We start from the raw sequence: 17,041 nt of genomic DNA on the forward strand, positions 1-17,041 counted from the left end.
GCGGACAGTAGAAATTCGCTAAAGGTTTGCATAGAGTGGGATGATATGAGGCAACGGAATGTCGTTTTAAAAGAATTTGAAAATCAGCATATCTAAATACCTTCATTACCTCCACCCCATTAATATGCTGCTGCAAAGAACGATCTATAGCAGATAAAAAACTATTTGCAAAGTGCAGGAACAACATAGGAAACAGAACAAATGCCTTGTCATTGGACATAACAATCGTCATTAAAATTGATAAATGTGACTTTAATATAAAACTCTAGAAGACATAAAAAAGCATCCATGGACACGGCTGAAGCATTTTGGAAGGCAATAGCACCGCTTTCCTAGATGCAACTTCAGACACAATGAAGCAATTTGTTGTGTGGGACACAATAAAACAAATCCTCAATGTCAACGAAAGACATGTACGTTATTAAAGGATGCATCTGCATAAAGTGCATGACCGGTGAAGTATTCTCAGTCAGAAAGTTGTCATCAACAGGTGAATTAACGAGCTTCATTAAAAAGGGGCTAATTACTCTGCCACCTACCGCTTTCACTCCCAATTATCCAGCATTTTAATGGGGAGGGGGGAACTAATGAAAGTATTTAAATATGTTCATTATATTTGCCCCCTGGGAGGTGACAGAGGTCGACAATATTCGTCCCCTCTTTTCACGTATTGTCTCTGCTAGATGAGCCATGGGACGGATAATTTCACAATGACAATTTATTGAAACAAGGAAAACTAAAAAAGAATGGAAACGATGAAAGAGTATAATGTCGTGATGATGAGTGCTGTCTGTTGAATGGTGAAGCCTTGGATGGCGAAATTCTCTACTGCTGCAAAGATGTCGAACATTCCCTGATGGAATTCGATGAGCCATATTCTCAGGAGGGCTGCCCGGCTACCAGGGATCACGCCATTTGGCCCAAAGCCACACTTGCGCAGGAGAAATTTGATGAACCAGCTTACAGCCACTGTGACGACTGCATATAATGAGAAAAAAGACAGCGTCAACATGGCCAGCTTTCTCAAATTGAATCTGTGTAAAAGAAGCAATTACGAGGGGCCACTCACAATACATCCAACCAATCTCGAGTGCTAGATGATAGATTGTTTAAATGGGGACAAAATTGGGAATAAAAGGCGCTCACAATAATTTCTCAAGTCGTTCGTCAATGGCTAAATTAAATATCATAGGCTGCATTGGTTATCTCGCAGCTCGACATTTGCCTTTCACTATAGCGCGCTTGAGTCAGACAGCCAGTTTAGGACAGGGGGATGCTTCTGCAAATAATAAGCTACCTTCAAACAGGCGTGTAGGCAAATGAGATTTTTAGCGATATCTTCGATAGTGGAGTAAGGATAAAAGTGTTTTTTTTTCTTCCAAGATTGATTCCCATAATAAAACCACAGTGCACCTGATTAACCATTCATAAACAATTTCTGAGCACGTGCTGGTGGGCGAGTTGGTTATGCATGATTACAACGAAGGCGCCAAATAAAAGAACAGACGACGAAACACGACACGGGACAACAACGTAGGCGCAACGACGTTGTGCCTACGTGGTTGGCCCGTGTCGTCTTTCTTCGGCCATCTTTTATTTGGCGCCTTCTTTGTAATGAGATAAACAGGTTAGAAATGTTATTTTATATATATATATATATATATATATATATATATATATATATATATATATAAGTTTAATTCAAGCAGAAGCAATGCATTTATCACAATGTTAGGACATAATACATGTATGCCATGGATTCAGTCAACTACGATCTGATTTCAAAAACAAGGATTTTCGACACCCGTTTATTACAGCAAAAGAAATTCATTCAGCAGCTTACAAAACCAAAACTTCCAAACAAGTGTAAGTAAAAATAATGTTGCATACACGGAGTCAGGAGACACATGATGCATGAGCACATATTTAGAGTGGATACCAAAATGTTTCAATAATTTTTAAAGTTTTCAATTATTTTTAAACTTACCAAAATTGTTAGTCAAGAATGACAGCGAGTAATGACTTGCAGGCAATTACATTTTGGCAGTGTTGTAATGAAGATTTCTTTTTTACTCAACATTGCTCACTGTACTTACAATACGTTTTTCGCTAAAGAATTATATATAAGAGGAAGCTTGGCTCTGGCCCAACTCCAACGAGGCCTATTCAAATGCATGTAAAATGCAGAAAGGCTTTTGTGAGATAATCCTTGAACTGTGTTAATGAAATTTGTTGCATTCGAGAGAGAAAGTTAAATTCTAGTTACTTTTCGTAGCGAAATCATGATTTAGGGCCTGAACGCGGCGTATTCAAATACATGTAAAACGCAGAAATGCTTTTATGAGATAAGCCCTCGACCGATTCTAATGATATCTGCTTCATTTGAGAGAGAAAGGTAATTTCTGTTTACAGTTTGAAGCGAAATTTTGATTTAGGGCCTGAATTTTGTTAAAAGAATTTTCAAAAACTCGAAAGTGCGAATAAAAGTAGAAGCACAAAGTTTAGAAGTTAGTAGCTCTCCATCATAAACAGATATCGGGGTTCTGGAAACGGCAACCTTTAGATCATTCCAAGCGGACAAATGCTATTTGTCAATTTATATCTTACGTGAATTTGTTACGTTGTGTACAAGGGTTACGTGAAAGCTGTATTTCCATATTACTAAATTTTTGCAGATTCATGTGCAACATATAAATTTTGTCTACTTTAGATGTACTATCAGATACAATTCACAGAATTCGGATATCATTTTTCATTGCTGACTTAGAGTTTAAAACTTGATAGTTATTTTTCTGAAAATTTGCTATTTTTGCCAAATTTTGATAAAAGATTGAAAATCTTAATCAAAAATTCGAAACGAATAGTCACTAGATTTTAAGTTTTCTTTAAAATGCAACGCACTCCGCCAAATTTGATCACGTGGCTGCCCAGAAAAACGAATTCTCCTTTTACATGTATTTAGATAGGATTGCCCGAGCTAAAGATTCCTCCTAAGCAGTTACTTTATTCACTAGGCAAACTATAAGTGCTGCAGCAGCTTTGACCACTAGCATTTGGAAAGAACTAGAATAGAACGCCTACGGTCGCCCCACGCAGCTGCCTCAAGGATGCGGATGTCACACAGGTGAACTCGGACACCCCATCGTCATCAGCCTATTTTGATGTCCACTGCAGGATGAAGGCCTCTCCTTGGAACCTCAAATTACAAATTTATCGCGCGACCTGCTTACAACTTGCACCTGCAAATTTTGTAATTTCAGCACCCCGCCTGATATTCCGCCATCCTCGACTGCATTTCCCTTCTCTTGACACCCATTCGCCAGCTGTAATGGTCCACCGGTTGCATACCCTACACATTACACGCATTCCCAGCTGCATATCACCAATCTCTCAACCCCCGCACATCTGAGCTACCAAATCAAATCGGCGCTTTTACGACTCCATAGTGATGATTTCTTCGGACGCTGATGCCAGGAGCTGGTCTACGAACATTTTTTTATCGTTTCATTTGTTCGACAAGCTGCGCCTTGTTGAAGCATCAGCCACACTGAATGGCTGCGCTCCGTAGAAGGCTGCGTTGCCAGCAGCAGTGCCATAACCGAACACAGCTTTGTGGGCAAAGGGTTCCCGGGTAACAACACCGTGCTTCTGCATGCACATCCAGCGAGTTGTAGTGTTGGTGCAGATGTCATAAGATGAAAATGAAGATACTCGACCAATGGAAACATTGAAACGCAGTTATCATTAGGCTATGTAACACGTGGAAGGCTGCGGAACATGCAATGAAAAATGCGGGTCTTCTTGTTCTATTTATTGCGTTTCTACAGTGTACTTTAATAACATTCGGACGAAAAATGACGTAGAAGTAATTGATTTCTTTTTCGTCAATTCGAACTGGAATCTGGAGCATGAAATACAACTTCCTACACATCAGTGAGGCCCGCTTTTGGCGTAAGTGGGCTGGCATTACCAAAATATAGAATGTCTTGTTTTAACCATTTCCCGGATCATATACCTTGTCATAAATCATGATTCAGTTGTCCATTTATGAATGCGATGCCCATGCCACGATGCTTATTTTTACTTTGTGCTGCAGGTAATAAATTGTTACATTTTTCCCGGATCGCTCAAGATCCTGAGTAAAAGGGCTTGTATTTTTCTACAACTATGCAAAGAAATGATTGTTTTTGACGTTCCTGAAAACCTCTGCTTCTTGCAGAATTGCTGAAATATGCTGCTGGAACAATTGTTTGATAGCTCAGTTGTTAAATTTAACAACCATGTGGGTGCTGTGGTTTATGTACGCGCCATGTCAATTTGGCAGTTAGCCTTCACCGTGACTATGCGACGACTTTATGGAAATGATGCATTTTGTTTTTTTCTTGTGGAGCGTTACCCGTACTGCAACTTTGTGCTCATGTTGGTATAGCGATTTCGCTGATAGTAAACTCAGGTTATGAGCCGCAACCACCAATTAAGGAGTATTGTCATGCGCGTTTGTTTCTTTCTGAGGCACTAAATATTTTAGCCACTTGTTTGAAATCTAACTGAAAAATGTCTCACTATAGACTGTGTAGAACAAAAATTTTATTAAAATCAAAAGCGTTAATTTTTCACAGTCTGGATACGACTACGTATCACCCATCACTAATCATACATATTATCCCATATATATATATATATATATATATATATATATATATATATATATAAATATATATATATATATATATATATATATATATATATATATATCCCTGTCCTCTGCTACAGATGAATTACAGATACAAAACAATACGGGCTAGAGTATTCCTAATCCATAAGGACATAGCAGGCAACTGATGAATTGTACTACATTAATGAGAGGGTAGCAGTAATGGTAATAAAGCTAAATAGGAGGTATAGAGTGACTGCAGTATAAACCTACGCTCCAACCTCTAGTCACGATAAGGAAAAAAAAGAACGGTTTTATGATGCTGAATTCACGCTGAGAAAAATGGAAGCCGTAGTCATGGGCCACATCAATTCAAAAGCGGGGAAAGGGAGGCTCCTGAACAAGGAATCAGCATGTATGTCATGAATTCTAGGAACACTAAAACAGTGATGTTGGTAGAACTTAAGGAAAGCAATAAGCTCCGAATAATAAATACCATAATAAACACCTTCTTCAGGAAGCGTAGTAATAGGAAGGGGACCTGGAAAAGCGCTAATGAAGAAGCAAGAAATGAAGTAGATTTCATAACATCTGCAGTGATGGCTAAGATTTCCCTGAATACGTGAAGGGAGAAAAAGTAAACTTAGACAAGAAGATACAGGCAAACCTAGACGAAGTATATGTAAATGTAGACGAATTCACGCATGTGCTTGCAAACAAATGTTTAACTTTAGAACATGGAGAAGAACATGAAATAGAGGGAATTAATGAAACCGTAATCAGGCTGGCTTCAGAAGCACCAGTTGAAGTGGGAGGTAAGGAACAAGGCAACCAGTAGGTAGGGTGTCCTAAATTAGAAAGGAGCTGACGAAGAAACTACTAAGGATGAAAGTGTCTAACTCAAGAGATCATATAGAAATAGCGGAGCTGTCAAGACTGAGTAACATGGAGAAAGTAAGGGATATTCAAAATTAAAACGTACCGAAGACTGTATGCACTGAAACATACCCAGAGTAATATCATTTGCAATTTCGAAGATATTTTAAATGCAGCGGAATAATTCTGTAATCACCTGTACAATACACAGGGCAGCCACACTACCGCCATTCGAAGTAGTAATGAACAGACCACGGAGGCTCTCGCTATAACTAGGGATGAAGTTAGAAAGGCCTTAATAACATCGACTTAATCAAAGATAGAGGAGATGTCATGCTTGAAAAACTTACGGCCCTTTATAAGAAATGTCTCACGACTTCAAGGTTCCCAGAGAATCGTAAGAATTCCAACATTATACTAAACCACAAAGTTTTGGAGGACGCTTCAGCTTCGCCTTTGAGAGTGGAACGCGATTGTGTACAAAGTTCCCTGACTGTTTCTCGTGCTTCCGGGCGACCGGAACCTATGTAGCCGTGATGTTTGCCGGGAAACGCTCGCGTTGAACGCTATGCACGAAGGTGGGCTTTCTCGTAGAAACGCGTCCTCTTGCGTGGGTCGCGATGGTTGGATGGATGGATAGATCGATGGATGGATATTATGAGCGTCCCCTTTGGAACGGGGCGGTGGGTTGCGCCACCAAGCTCTTCCTACTATACTGCCTAATATCCTACCTAGGTTAAACAGTGAAAAAAGAAAAAGAAAACACCCTGAACTACCACGCCCAAATTTTCTGATCCCCTATTGCAAACTGTGCTTTTGTACGTCTCCCTCTTTTGTCGTTTCCCTACTTTTCTTCCACCAATCCTCCTGTCGCCTCTTACTAATGTCTCTTGCGGACATGTTTGCTTTACCACTGCTCCCTCTTAACCCAAGGGCTTCAAGGAGGCCAGTGGTGCCTAAATCTACCGCTGGGTAGACGTCTTCACATCCTAATAAATCACGCTCCGTAGTTTCCCTAGCTTTACCGCAGCAAGCACATGCTTTTTCTTCCTTCTTATATCTCGCTTTATAGGTGCCTGTTCCAAGGCATCCCGATCACGCTTCGAAAAATAATGAGCTTCCCTTTGAGTTATCATAAATGGTTTCTTTCCTGACTTCGTTCTTTCCTCTTAAGTAGTTACTCATGGCAAGATTCTTTTTCATTGCCGCCACCCATGAGAATAATTCAGCCGCTCTGACTTTCCGCTTGACCTTCTTCGTTGCTGTGTTGTCCACTCTACAGGCCGCATACTTGCAGGTAAGCTTCCTAGTTCTTTTCCTCCACTGTCAATCAATGTTTTTCCTGTACAGATACCTGAACACACTCCCAGCCCATTTACGTTCTTCCATATTCCTGAGCCGTTCTTCGTACTCAATTTTACTGCAAGCTTCCCTCACTTCAAAACTAGTCCAGCCCATATCACCATGCACAGCTTCATTTCTAGTATTCCCGTGAGCGCCCAATGTGAGGCGACCCACTGACCTTTGGTTCCCGTCGAGTCTTGATTGTAGCCCTGTTTTATAGCAATCCCCATAGCACTCTGTGCTTCATTATGGCTGCATTTCTCTTCCCCTTTACTGTTATGGTTTTTTCCTGTGTTTCCATGTATCCACTACCTTCGTTTATCCATATACCACGGTATTTATATGCTGTTACCCGAGGTATTTCTTGGTCATGTATCTCCACTGCCTGTTCACGGTTTTCATTGAATACCATAACACCTGATTTTCTAACACTAAATTTCAAACCTAAATTGTTGCCTTCCTGTCCACAGATATCAGCCAGACGTTGCAAATCACTTGCTTCTTTGCTTGTTGACTAGCAACACAATGTCGTCCGCATAAAATAAACCTGGAAGTTGCTGCTCTATTACTGTACCCGCCTGTTTGTATGAGAGATTAAACGCCATATTACTTCCTTCTAGCACCCTCTCCATCCTCACCATGTACATCATAAACAGCTGCGGGTTTAAATGGCACCCCTGCATCAGTCGCTTGTTGATATGAACTTTCTCCTCGCTCCTCATCCCTTCCCATTCAACGCAAACGATATTTTCTAGGTAAATCTCTCTCAAAAGCTGTAGACAATCGTTAGCTAAGCCTTCCTCTTCCAGAATATCCCACGAACTCATCATCATCATCATCAGCCTGGTTACGCCCACTGCAGGGCAAAGGCCTCTCCCATACTTCTCCAACAACAAAAAGGCCACATACAACAGTCTGCTTTCTGCTTTTGATATTTCAATACACTGAGTAAGAACAAACAAGTTATCATCCAAACGCCTACCTATCCTGAAGCCATTCTGAAGCTCTCCCAAAATGCCATTATTCTCTGCACTTGCTTGAAGCTTTAATTTGATTGCCTGCATTGCTAGCCTGCATATTACCGATGTAATGGTCAACGGTCTATACGAGTGAATTCTGTCTTTCTCCCCCTTACCTTTACAAATTAAATTCATTCTACTTTGTCGCCAACTGTCTGGTATTCGCCTATCTTTTAAAGTTTTTTCCACTGCTTTCACCAGAGCTTCCTTACTTTTTGGTCCTAGTTCATTTATCAGCCTAACGGGAACCTCGTCTAGCCCTGTGGCTGTGCGCTTAGGAATTTTCTCTTCTACTTTTTCATTTTAAATTTGTCAGCACCACCTCCTTTTCCACTTGGGTCTTTTTCATGGTACAACCTCATCATCGCCTTGGAGAGATTCGGCTGTTGCTTTTCGGATGTAATTTATTGCCGCTTCTCCTTCCAGTCTGTTTTCATCTTCGTCTAGAATATGTTGTTTTATTGTTGACTTCCTGCCTAATAATTTTATGCGGTTCAAAAATATTCTAGGTGCGGCCTTCTCTTTCTCACGTATTTCTGACAACCAAGGTTCACTTTCACCTTTTAATTTTCCTTGCACCAGTATTTGTACCATAGACTTTTTCTCCCGGTATATTTCCCGTTTACTGCTTACTTCATCCTGTGGCAACTGCGCCTTCTTTGCCTGCCTGTGTTCTCTAGATGCTTTCTGTCGTTCGGCAATCGCTTCTCGTATCTCCTTGTTCCACCAGCTTTTCGGTTTCTTTGTTCCTTTCCACGAACATGTTTCTCTTTCCGTATTTCCGTCGTTATTACACTTAGAAGCTCACCATATTCCCACTCTTTACTTGGCCATTTGCCAAGTTCTTCCTCAACTCTAGTGACTGTATTTGCTATTTGTTCAGCGGTCAAATTTGGACTGGCCATTTTGCTCTCCTTGCTGTCTTTCTCAACTACATATCCCATTTTCAAAATGATGCGTTTATGGTCACTCCCTATGCTGTTAAACCCTTCCTCATCGATGACCATTTCTCTTATCTTATATTGAATTCTTTCTGTCATCAAACAGTAATCAATGGTCGATTGCCGGTTTCCACTTTCCACGTGATCTGTCCTTCACACTTAGGCCCTGTATTCACGGTCACAAGGTTATGTTGCTCACAAAGGTCCAGCATTTACTTCCCGTTATTGTCGGTATAGCCATATAAATCCTGTATGTGGGCATTCATGTCACTTCATACGACAATTTCAACACCACTCACGAAACCCTTAATATCAGCACCCGCCGTGGTTGGTCAGTGGCTATGGTGTTGGGCTGCTGAGCACGAGGTCGCGGGATCGAATCCCGGCCACGGCGGCCGCATTTCGATGGGGGCGAAATGCGAAAACACCCGTGTGCTTAGATTTAGGTGCACGTTAAAGAACCCCAGGTGGTCAAAATTTCCGGAGTCCTCCACTACGGCGTGCCTCATAATCAGAAAGTGGTTTTGGCACGTAAAACCCCAAATATTATTATATTATTATCAGCGCTTATGCATTCCACTAACTCTTTCTTCTTCTATGTGAAGTTTTGTCCGGTCCACAAATACGCAACGCCCACCCAAGTTTCTTTCCCACTCATTGTACCTGATAACCAAGGATGCTCTTGACATTGTGAGTTTACTCTTTTCCATTTGGCTCCCTGATGGATGAGCGTTGCGACTGCCCCTCCCTTTCTTTCGACTTAGTTCTGTTGCACCCTTCCCAAACATAATTCTCAATAACTGGCGGCTCTTCTGAGTCTCTAAGGTGCGTTTCTGCAACCGCATACACCCCTATTTCTTCTCTGTGTAACTGCTCCTCAATCTCTTCCCACTTTTCCTTTCTTCTGCCGCCCTGCATGTTTATGTAGCCTATTTCAAGGTGAGATCTTTTTCTTGTTTTCCTCCTTTTTTTGTTATCGACAGCGATGCTCTTCTGGTGTTCCCCTAGGGGACCTTCTTCATTACTATCTACTCTGACCTCCTGAGCGTCCGCGGGCCTTCAGAAAAGCAACAGCGCGACCACCAAGTCGCCAGCCCACTTCTCGTGCTAGCCTGTAATTGAAGTGGATCCCTTCTCGTTTAAAACCACCACAACTTCTCACTTCCCTGTTTACTTCGACAACCTAGAAGCCTTTCACTCGGCTAATTTCCATATTGGCTCATTAGCAGCCACTACGGCTCTTTGTACATGACGGTCACACACAGGCACCTCTGGCACCGTGCACACCACGATCTGCACTTGACGGGATATCTCACGCAAGTCGTCCACCCCCTTCTCCAAGCGCGGGGCTAGTCCAGTCGGAAGCGATGCGGCGGAAGCGAGCGCCATCTGGTAGTGTTTCAAGGAAAGGCGTGCGCTGTACCGTGGTCTCCGAAATATTCACGCGCCGGCGCGCGCAAATGGCGGACGCTGTGGCCTGCCTATGATTGGTAGAAACGCTGGAAAAGGAGTTTGTAGAATTATGGTTTCTCGTATAATCAAATTAGTCACACACTATCATGTCTGAAGGGTGTGTGTATGTCGTACATTAAGATTTTTCTACGTACTTTAGCTTCTGAAATTCAATTAGTTTAATAGCTTCCTTGCGACACATGGAGAGCCTGGGTATGGATGGTTCGAAAACATTTTTGCTGAAGCAACGTCCGACGCTGGATGCCGACGCGTGATGCCGACGTTGATGCCGGATTTCCTGCGACACGGGAACCTTAACGCTGTCTCGTTAAAAGGGAGACGCCTAAAAAATGAAAACTCATAGGCCTATTAGGCTACACTCAGTTTTGTATAAAGTATTCCCGAAGATAATTTGCAATAGAATAAGGGCGACACTTGACTTCAGTCAACCGAGAAACAGGCTGGCTTCAAAGTAACAGGTACTCTACAAAGGATCACATCCATGTCATCAACCAGGCAATAGAACAACCTGCCCAGCACAATACACCTCGCTATATGGCTTTCTTAGATTATGAAAAATAATTCGATTAATTAGAGATACCAGCAGGTCAGAAGCATCACTTAATAAAGGAGTACAAGATGCACACGTAAATATCTTGAGAAATATCTACAGAACTTGCACAACTACCTTACTTCTCCAGAAGTAGAAAGATGCATATACGGAAAAGGGTTAGGCAAGGAGACGCCATCTCCCTAATGCTATTCACTGCGCGCTTGGAAGAAGTATTCAATATATTAAACTGGGAATGCTTTGGAGTAAGGATCAACAACGAATATCTCAGCAAGCTTCGGTTTGCAACTGACATTGTCCAGTTCAGCAACACTAGGGACGAAATACAACAAATGATTGAGGAACTTAACAGAGAAAGTGTACGAGTGGGGTTCAAGATTAATAGCCAGAAGACAAAGATAATTATCCATAGCTGTGCGAGGGAACAAGAGTTCAGCATCACTAGTCAGTCTCTAGAGTCTGTGAAGAAGTTTTTTTTTTACCTCGGTTAATTACTCACCGGGAACCCTGATCACTAGAAGGAAATTTACAGATGAATAAAAATAGGTTGGACCGCATACGGCAGACATTGTCAGCTCCTGACAGGTAGCGTGTAATTATAATTGAAAGGAATGGTGTGCAATCAGTGCATTTTACTAGTCCTAAGATATGGAGAAGAATCTTGAAGGTTGACAAAGGAGATCGAGAACAAGTTGAAGGCCTCGCAGACAACGATGAAAGGAAATTTGGCAGGCGTTGTACTAAGAGACAGGAAGACAGCGGTGTGGATCATAGAGAAAACGAGGATAACCGATATTCTAATTCACATTTAGAGAAAAAACTGGAGCTGGGCAGGATATGTAATGCGCAGGAGGGGTAACCAGTTCACCATTAGAGTTACATAAGAGTATGGAAGCGCAGTTCAGGACTGCAGAAAACTAGGTGGGGTGATGAAATTAGGAAATTCCCACGCACAAGCTGGAATCAGTTGGCGCAAGACAGGGTTAGTCGGAGATCGCATGGAGAGGCCTTCGTCTTGCAGTAGACCTAAAATAGGCTGCTGCTGCTGATGATGAACTTCATACATACATACATACATACATACATACATACATACATACATACATACATACATACATACATACATACATACATACATACATACATACATACATACATACATACATACATACATACATACATAAATACGTAAGTACGTAGGTACGTACGTCCGTACACATCCCACACGCACATGGCGAAACAGCGTCGTTAGAATTCCGGCGGCCATCGCGCGCGCGAACCTGCATAGAAATATTTAAATGTGAGCGCACGCGCGATTAGGGAGAACGTATGTTGATCGGCGTGCCTGATGTGAAGGCAATCATGTCCGAAAGGCGAGAGGCTGCGGAGGGGAGGACATGCCCTTCCCGGGGGCTTCCTCTTTCCAACAGCTCCAGTCCCATCCTCCCATAGGCGAATTAACTCCAGGGACCCCTCGCTGTAGACGCAGCCTTCTCCGACTACCCTCCGTTCATCTCGCACAATTATGATTTATTTGTATCCCTTCGCGTTCGCGTTAACTTCTACCGCAATGTTGCGGCCTTGGATGCTGCACCCGGTATTGACCTGTGCAGCCGCCTCAAAGTACGTGCCACTGTCAACGTACCAATGAGGGCAAAAGCACTCAGCGAGAACACGTGTAGGTATTATTTACTGTGTGGACCCATCTCTCTCTTGACGCCGACACTGTGCACCACCACATCGAATGATCGGTACGGGGCGTACCGATCCTTTCCTTTCGCGTAGTAGTGGCGACGTGAGCGTCACTTTCGCCCGCAACGTTGTGCCCGTGGACTTGATCCGGTTCAAGCAGCGACACCCGGTCCGTTCTAAGCTGCGGCGACCACTTCAGTGCGACCACGCCAGCGCGACTTGTTCGCATGACGCCCGCTGCCTCCGTTGCAGCCAGTGGCATGCAGTGAAACATTGCATATCGCAACGACCGTGTTGCGTTAACTGCAGTGGCAACCACGCTACATTAAAGTCAGCTGCCCTCACTGGCAGCTGGAGAGAAAGACAGTTATGTTGTTGTTCACTCAGCAGCCCATCACGCGCAAGCGGGCCCTCGAGTTAGCTAAAGCTCGCGCCGCATCTGCCCAACTCCACGAATAGCAGACAGCCGCTCTTCGCCTGTCCGCGAGCGTCCAGTCCAGTCTGACATCTCCTTTAGCGACGTCCTGCGCGGCCACAGTGCCCAAAGAGCCGAAGCAGCGCCGATTCATCGGCCCGTAGCTATCCCGGCCAGCGACCCAAGGGCTGCGCTGATTGCGCCTATCGCTGCAGCCGTACGTGGTGCGATGGATATCACCCCGATCATCGATGACACTGCACGCCAAATGTGCGCGGCGGCCCTCGCCGCACAAGAGGCCCTGTATCTTCATGGGTAGGCGCGGCTCAAAGCGCCGCTTTGGCTTTTTATTTTTTTAGGACTTGCCGCCTTCCTCAGGTTTCTTTCTTAGTCATATTTCTCTCCTCACTCGCCTTCCCCGTGCATGTGCTCTTGTGCTCTTTCGCACGAGCGGCAGTTAAGGCGCTGCACTTATCTCTTCTTATATCTTAAAAATAGTAACATTCTCTAGAAAGGGGTGGTGACACATAGCCACCTAGCCTGTTTGAGCTTACCAGGTAATGTATACATATTTATCAGTTCAGCGTTGTGTCCATATTTTCTTAATGCTATTTCTTTCATTAAAACATGCCTCAAATTAATTGATGCGCGCACATCGTGACGGTCGTGGAGGCAGCGTAGCTATCTTGATAAAAAGCCGTATCATATGTTTACGGAAGGATGAAAGAAGAGAGAGGAAGATCGCGGGACGCTGGTGGCTGCGTGGTGTTGGTGGTCAGCCATCTTAACTACTCTGACTCATTTTGTATATATATTGTAAATACACTCTTTCTACACTCACAACGTCACCGTAACATATTGTTGAAAGGTGCGGGGTACCACGGCTGGATACGGAGCTCCGCAGTGGACGTCGGATCACTGTCCGCGCCATGAAGGCCGGTGAACACGCGGGATCAATGTCGTTGCCGCCTCCTACGTCACCGTCGCCAGGTACGTCGCTGTCACCTTCGGTTGTCGTGCAACCCAAGGATCCTGCAACTGTCAGCGGGACCGATGGTGCCGACGTTGAAGAGTGGGTGGCCATGTACGAAAGCGTGAGTGGAATCAACAAGTGGTATCCTACGCTTATGCTAGCTAACCAGTTGTTCTACTTAAAAGGCACGGCAAAGGTGTGGTACGAAAACCACGAAGAGGAGCTAACCAACTGGAACCAATGCAAACAGAAGTTGACAGAGTTTTTTGGCAAACCAGCCGGCCGTAAAATTGCCGCAAAGCAGGAACTGTCTTCCCGTGTGTGGTCATCCACGGAGTCCTACGTCTCGTACATCCAGGACATGCTGGCACTTTGTCGTGAAGCCAATCACGACAATACCGAAGATGATAAGGTCGGGAAGGTGCTTATGGGCATTGCTAACGACGTGTTTAATCTGCTGATGTTCAAAAGCTGCTCTACAGTTGGTGATATTATCAAACAGTGCCGACCATTCAAGCAGGCAAAAATTCGACGCATTCGCCAGACTTCCAAATGCTGCCGCAACGTCGACGTGTGAAGATCAACCCACATAGCAGTATGCGCCGCCATCAGAAGACGTTGTGCGAATCGTTCGACGTGAACTGGATGCAATAGCGCCCGCAGGTTTCTGTTCGTGTAGCCCTGATGCTACCACTTCTTCAGTTCCCTTCGTACAAGCCATCCTTCGCCAAAAACTTGAAAACATTGGTTTACATTCTGTCCGTGCTGTCGCCAATGCCAGAGCTAATGAACGCCCTTCTCTATTTTCGCTCCACCCTGACGCTTCTCTTCGCGTTATCGCAACCCGACTCAGTGGAGAACTGCGGACAACCATCCGATATGTTTCACCTGTCGCCGCAGTGGTCATCTCGCCCGATACTGTCGCAACTCATGGCATTCAACACCTCACACGCTGACCAACCTGAACCGTTTTAATGGAAATACCCGCAGTGTTTCACCCACCGTCGAGTCTAACAGCGCCGACAACTCTGCTATCAACACATGGTAAAGTCACTCACCATCGGAGCACGGACAACCGTCTCGTTCACCACAAACGCGTCCTCCATCTTCCCGTTCGCCGCAGCCACGTCGCCATTTGTCCCGTGTAGCTTTTGGCCCCACCCTTTCATAAAACTAAGAGATGCAGCCCTCGGGGTGGCGCTGCATTGCCTACTACTGCAGCAAATGCTCTGTCTGTGCCCACAAAGAAAAGTGTATTTGACGGTAAAATTCACGGCGTACCTGTCCAAGCGCTCGTCCACACTGGCTCCCACGTTCGGTGATGAGTGCTAGCCTGCGCAGACGTTTAAAAAAGGTCTTCACCCCAGCAGCTGCCCGAGTGCTTCGTGTGACCGACGGCGGCGTGCTGGTTGTTCTTGGAATGCGTTTAAGTATAGCCGACAGCCCTAGTTATGTTCTCTTTGCAGTGATCAACAACTGCACTGATGACATTACCCTCGGATTGGACTTTTTATCCCATCATTCCGCTCTCATGGACAGCGCAAACGGCGTTCTTCATTTGAAACTGCCTCAAGTCGCCGATGCTCCGCGCACCGCTCCACCGCACTTATGTTCGCTTCACGATGTGCGTCTGTCACCTAAGGCAGTCACGTCTATTTGACTGCATAGCCACGGATTTCTGACGGTGAATATGTTCTTCGTCCCATCATCGACGTGCTTCTGAACCGGAACGTTGCTCTTCCACATACGCTGCTGACCATTACAAATAGCGGCGTCTTTCTTCCGCCTCTGAATTTCAGCTTGTGCCCTCAAGCTCTTCCAGCCGGCACGTTCATGGCCAGCGTTTCTAATACTTCCGAATTTGAAATTGAAAGTCTCGATGTCGAAAGTGGCTTCTTAGAGTGAATTGCAGCTCACAGCTCTGGTTCTCTAACGGATGACTTCGCGAACATGATTGCACGTGACCACACGTCTGCACAGGACACGCACATACTTCTCTTTCTCGAATCGTGCCGTGACATCTTTTATTTCGGCGACAGGACTTTAGGACAAAAGTCGGTTCACCACCCTATGAACATTGCAGACGCGAATCCTGTTCGCATCCCTGTCGCGTATCGCATGCAGAACGTAGAGTCATCCAATGAGAAGTGGACAAAATCCTCCGCTAAGGGGTCACCGAACTATCAGCCAGTCTTTGGGCTTCGCCTCTTGTCCTTGTGAAAAAAATTGTACCTGGCGTTGTCGCGTCGGTTATCGCCATTTAAAGAAGATTACCGGAAAAGACCTCCACCCGCTACCACGCATCGATGACGTCCTTGGACTGCCTTCACGGAGCTAAATACTTTTCGTCCATCCATCTTCGATCCGGCTACTGGCACATTTCAATTGATGAAATTGACCACGAGAAGACGGCCTTCATAACGCTGGATAACGTGTATCAGTTCATAGTCATGGCCTTTAGCGTATGCAATGCTCCTGCGACATTGGAACGCATGATGGACTCTCTTCTGTCAGGCTACAAATGGGCCACCTGTCTCTGTTACCTTGACGACGTTATTGTTTTTCCTCCCACATTGGGCAGCATCCTTAACCGAGTCGCTGCCATTCTTGCGTTCTTCCGAAATGTCGACCTCCAACTGAACTCCATGAAGTATCAATACGGGCACCCTCAGATTACCGTGTTGGGGCACCTGGTTGACACGTACGGTGTCCAACCAGATCCAAAAAAAGTTTGCGCCGTACGCAGTTTCCTTGTGCCACGTTCTGCTTCAGAAGTGCGATGCTTCGTCGGCCTGTGTTCTTACTTTCACCGCTTCGTCAAAAACTTTGCCTACGTTGCTCAGCCTTTGACAGACATACTAAAGAAGAACACTCTGTCCTCACGGCGCCTTCAGCAAGCTCACGCGTTCGCCGCTCTCATCGGATTTCTGACCACCCCTCCCATACTTGCCCACTTTGATCCATCTGCGCCGACCACTGATGGAAACGGCCATGGCATCGGCGCTGTTCTCGTCCAACACCATAATGGTACCGAGCGAGTGATAGCTTACGTCAGCCGCATGCTGTGACCTCCTGAGAGAAATTACTACATCAATGAGTGGGAG

The 17,041-nt window shown here is 44.7% G+C and overlaps 1 protein-coding gene across 1 annotated transcript in view; it reads right to left on the reverse strand.

The window, feature by feature from the left end:
- Window positions 1–702: 702 nt before the first annotated feature.
- The window catches only part of LOC142578341 (uncharacterized), a 73,681-nt gene continuing 57,342 nt past the window's right edge, over window positions 703–17,041 (reverse strand). Inside the window, exon 5 of the mRNA XM_075687739.1 lies at window positions 703–978. Coding sequence (XP_075543854.1) covers window positions 737–978 — 242 coding nt within the window. The 3' untranslated portion in view covers window positions 703–736. The remainder of the gene's footprint in view (window positions 979–17,041) is intronic.

This window comes from Dermacentor variabilis, chromosome 4 (genome assembly GCF_050947875.1).
Source record: "Dermacentor variabilis isolate Ectoservices chromosome 4, ASM5094787v1, whole genome shotgun sequence".
NCBI lineage: Eukaryota > Metazoa > Arthropoda > Arachnida > Ixodida > Ixodidae > Dermacentor > Dermacentor variabilis.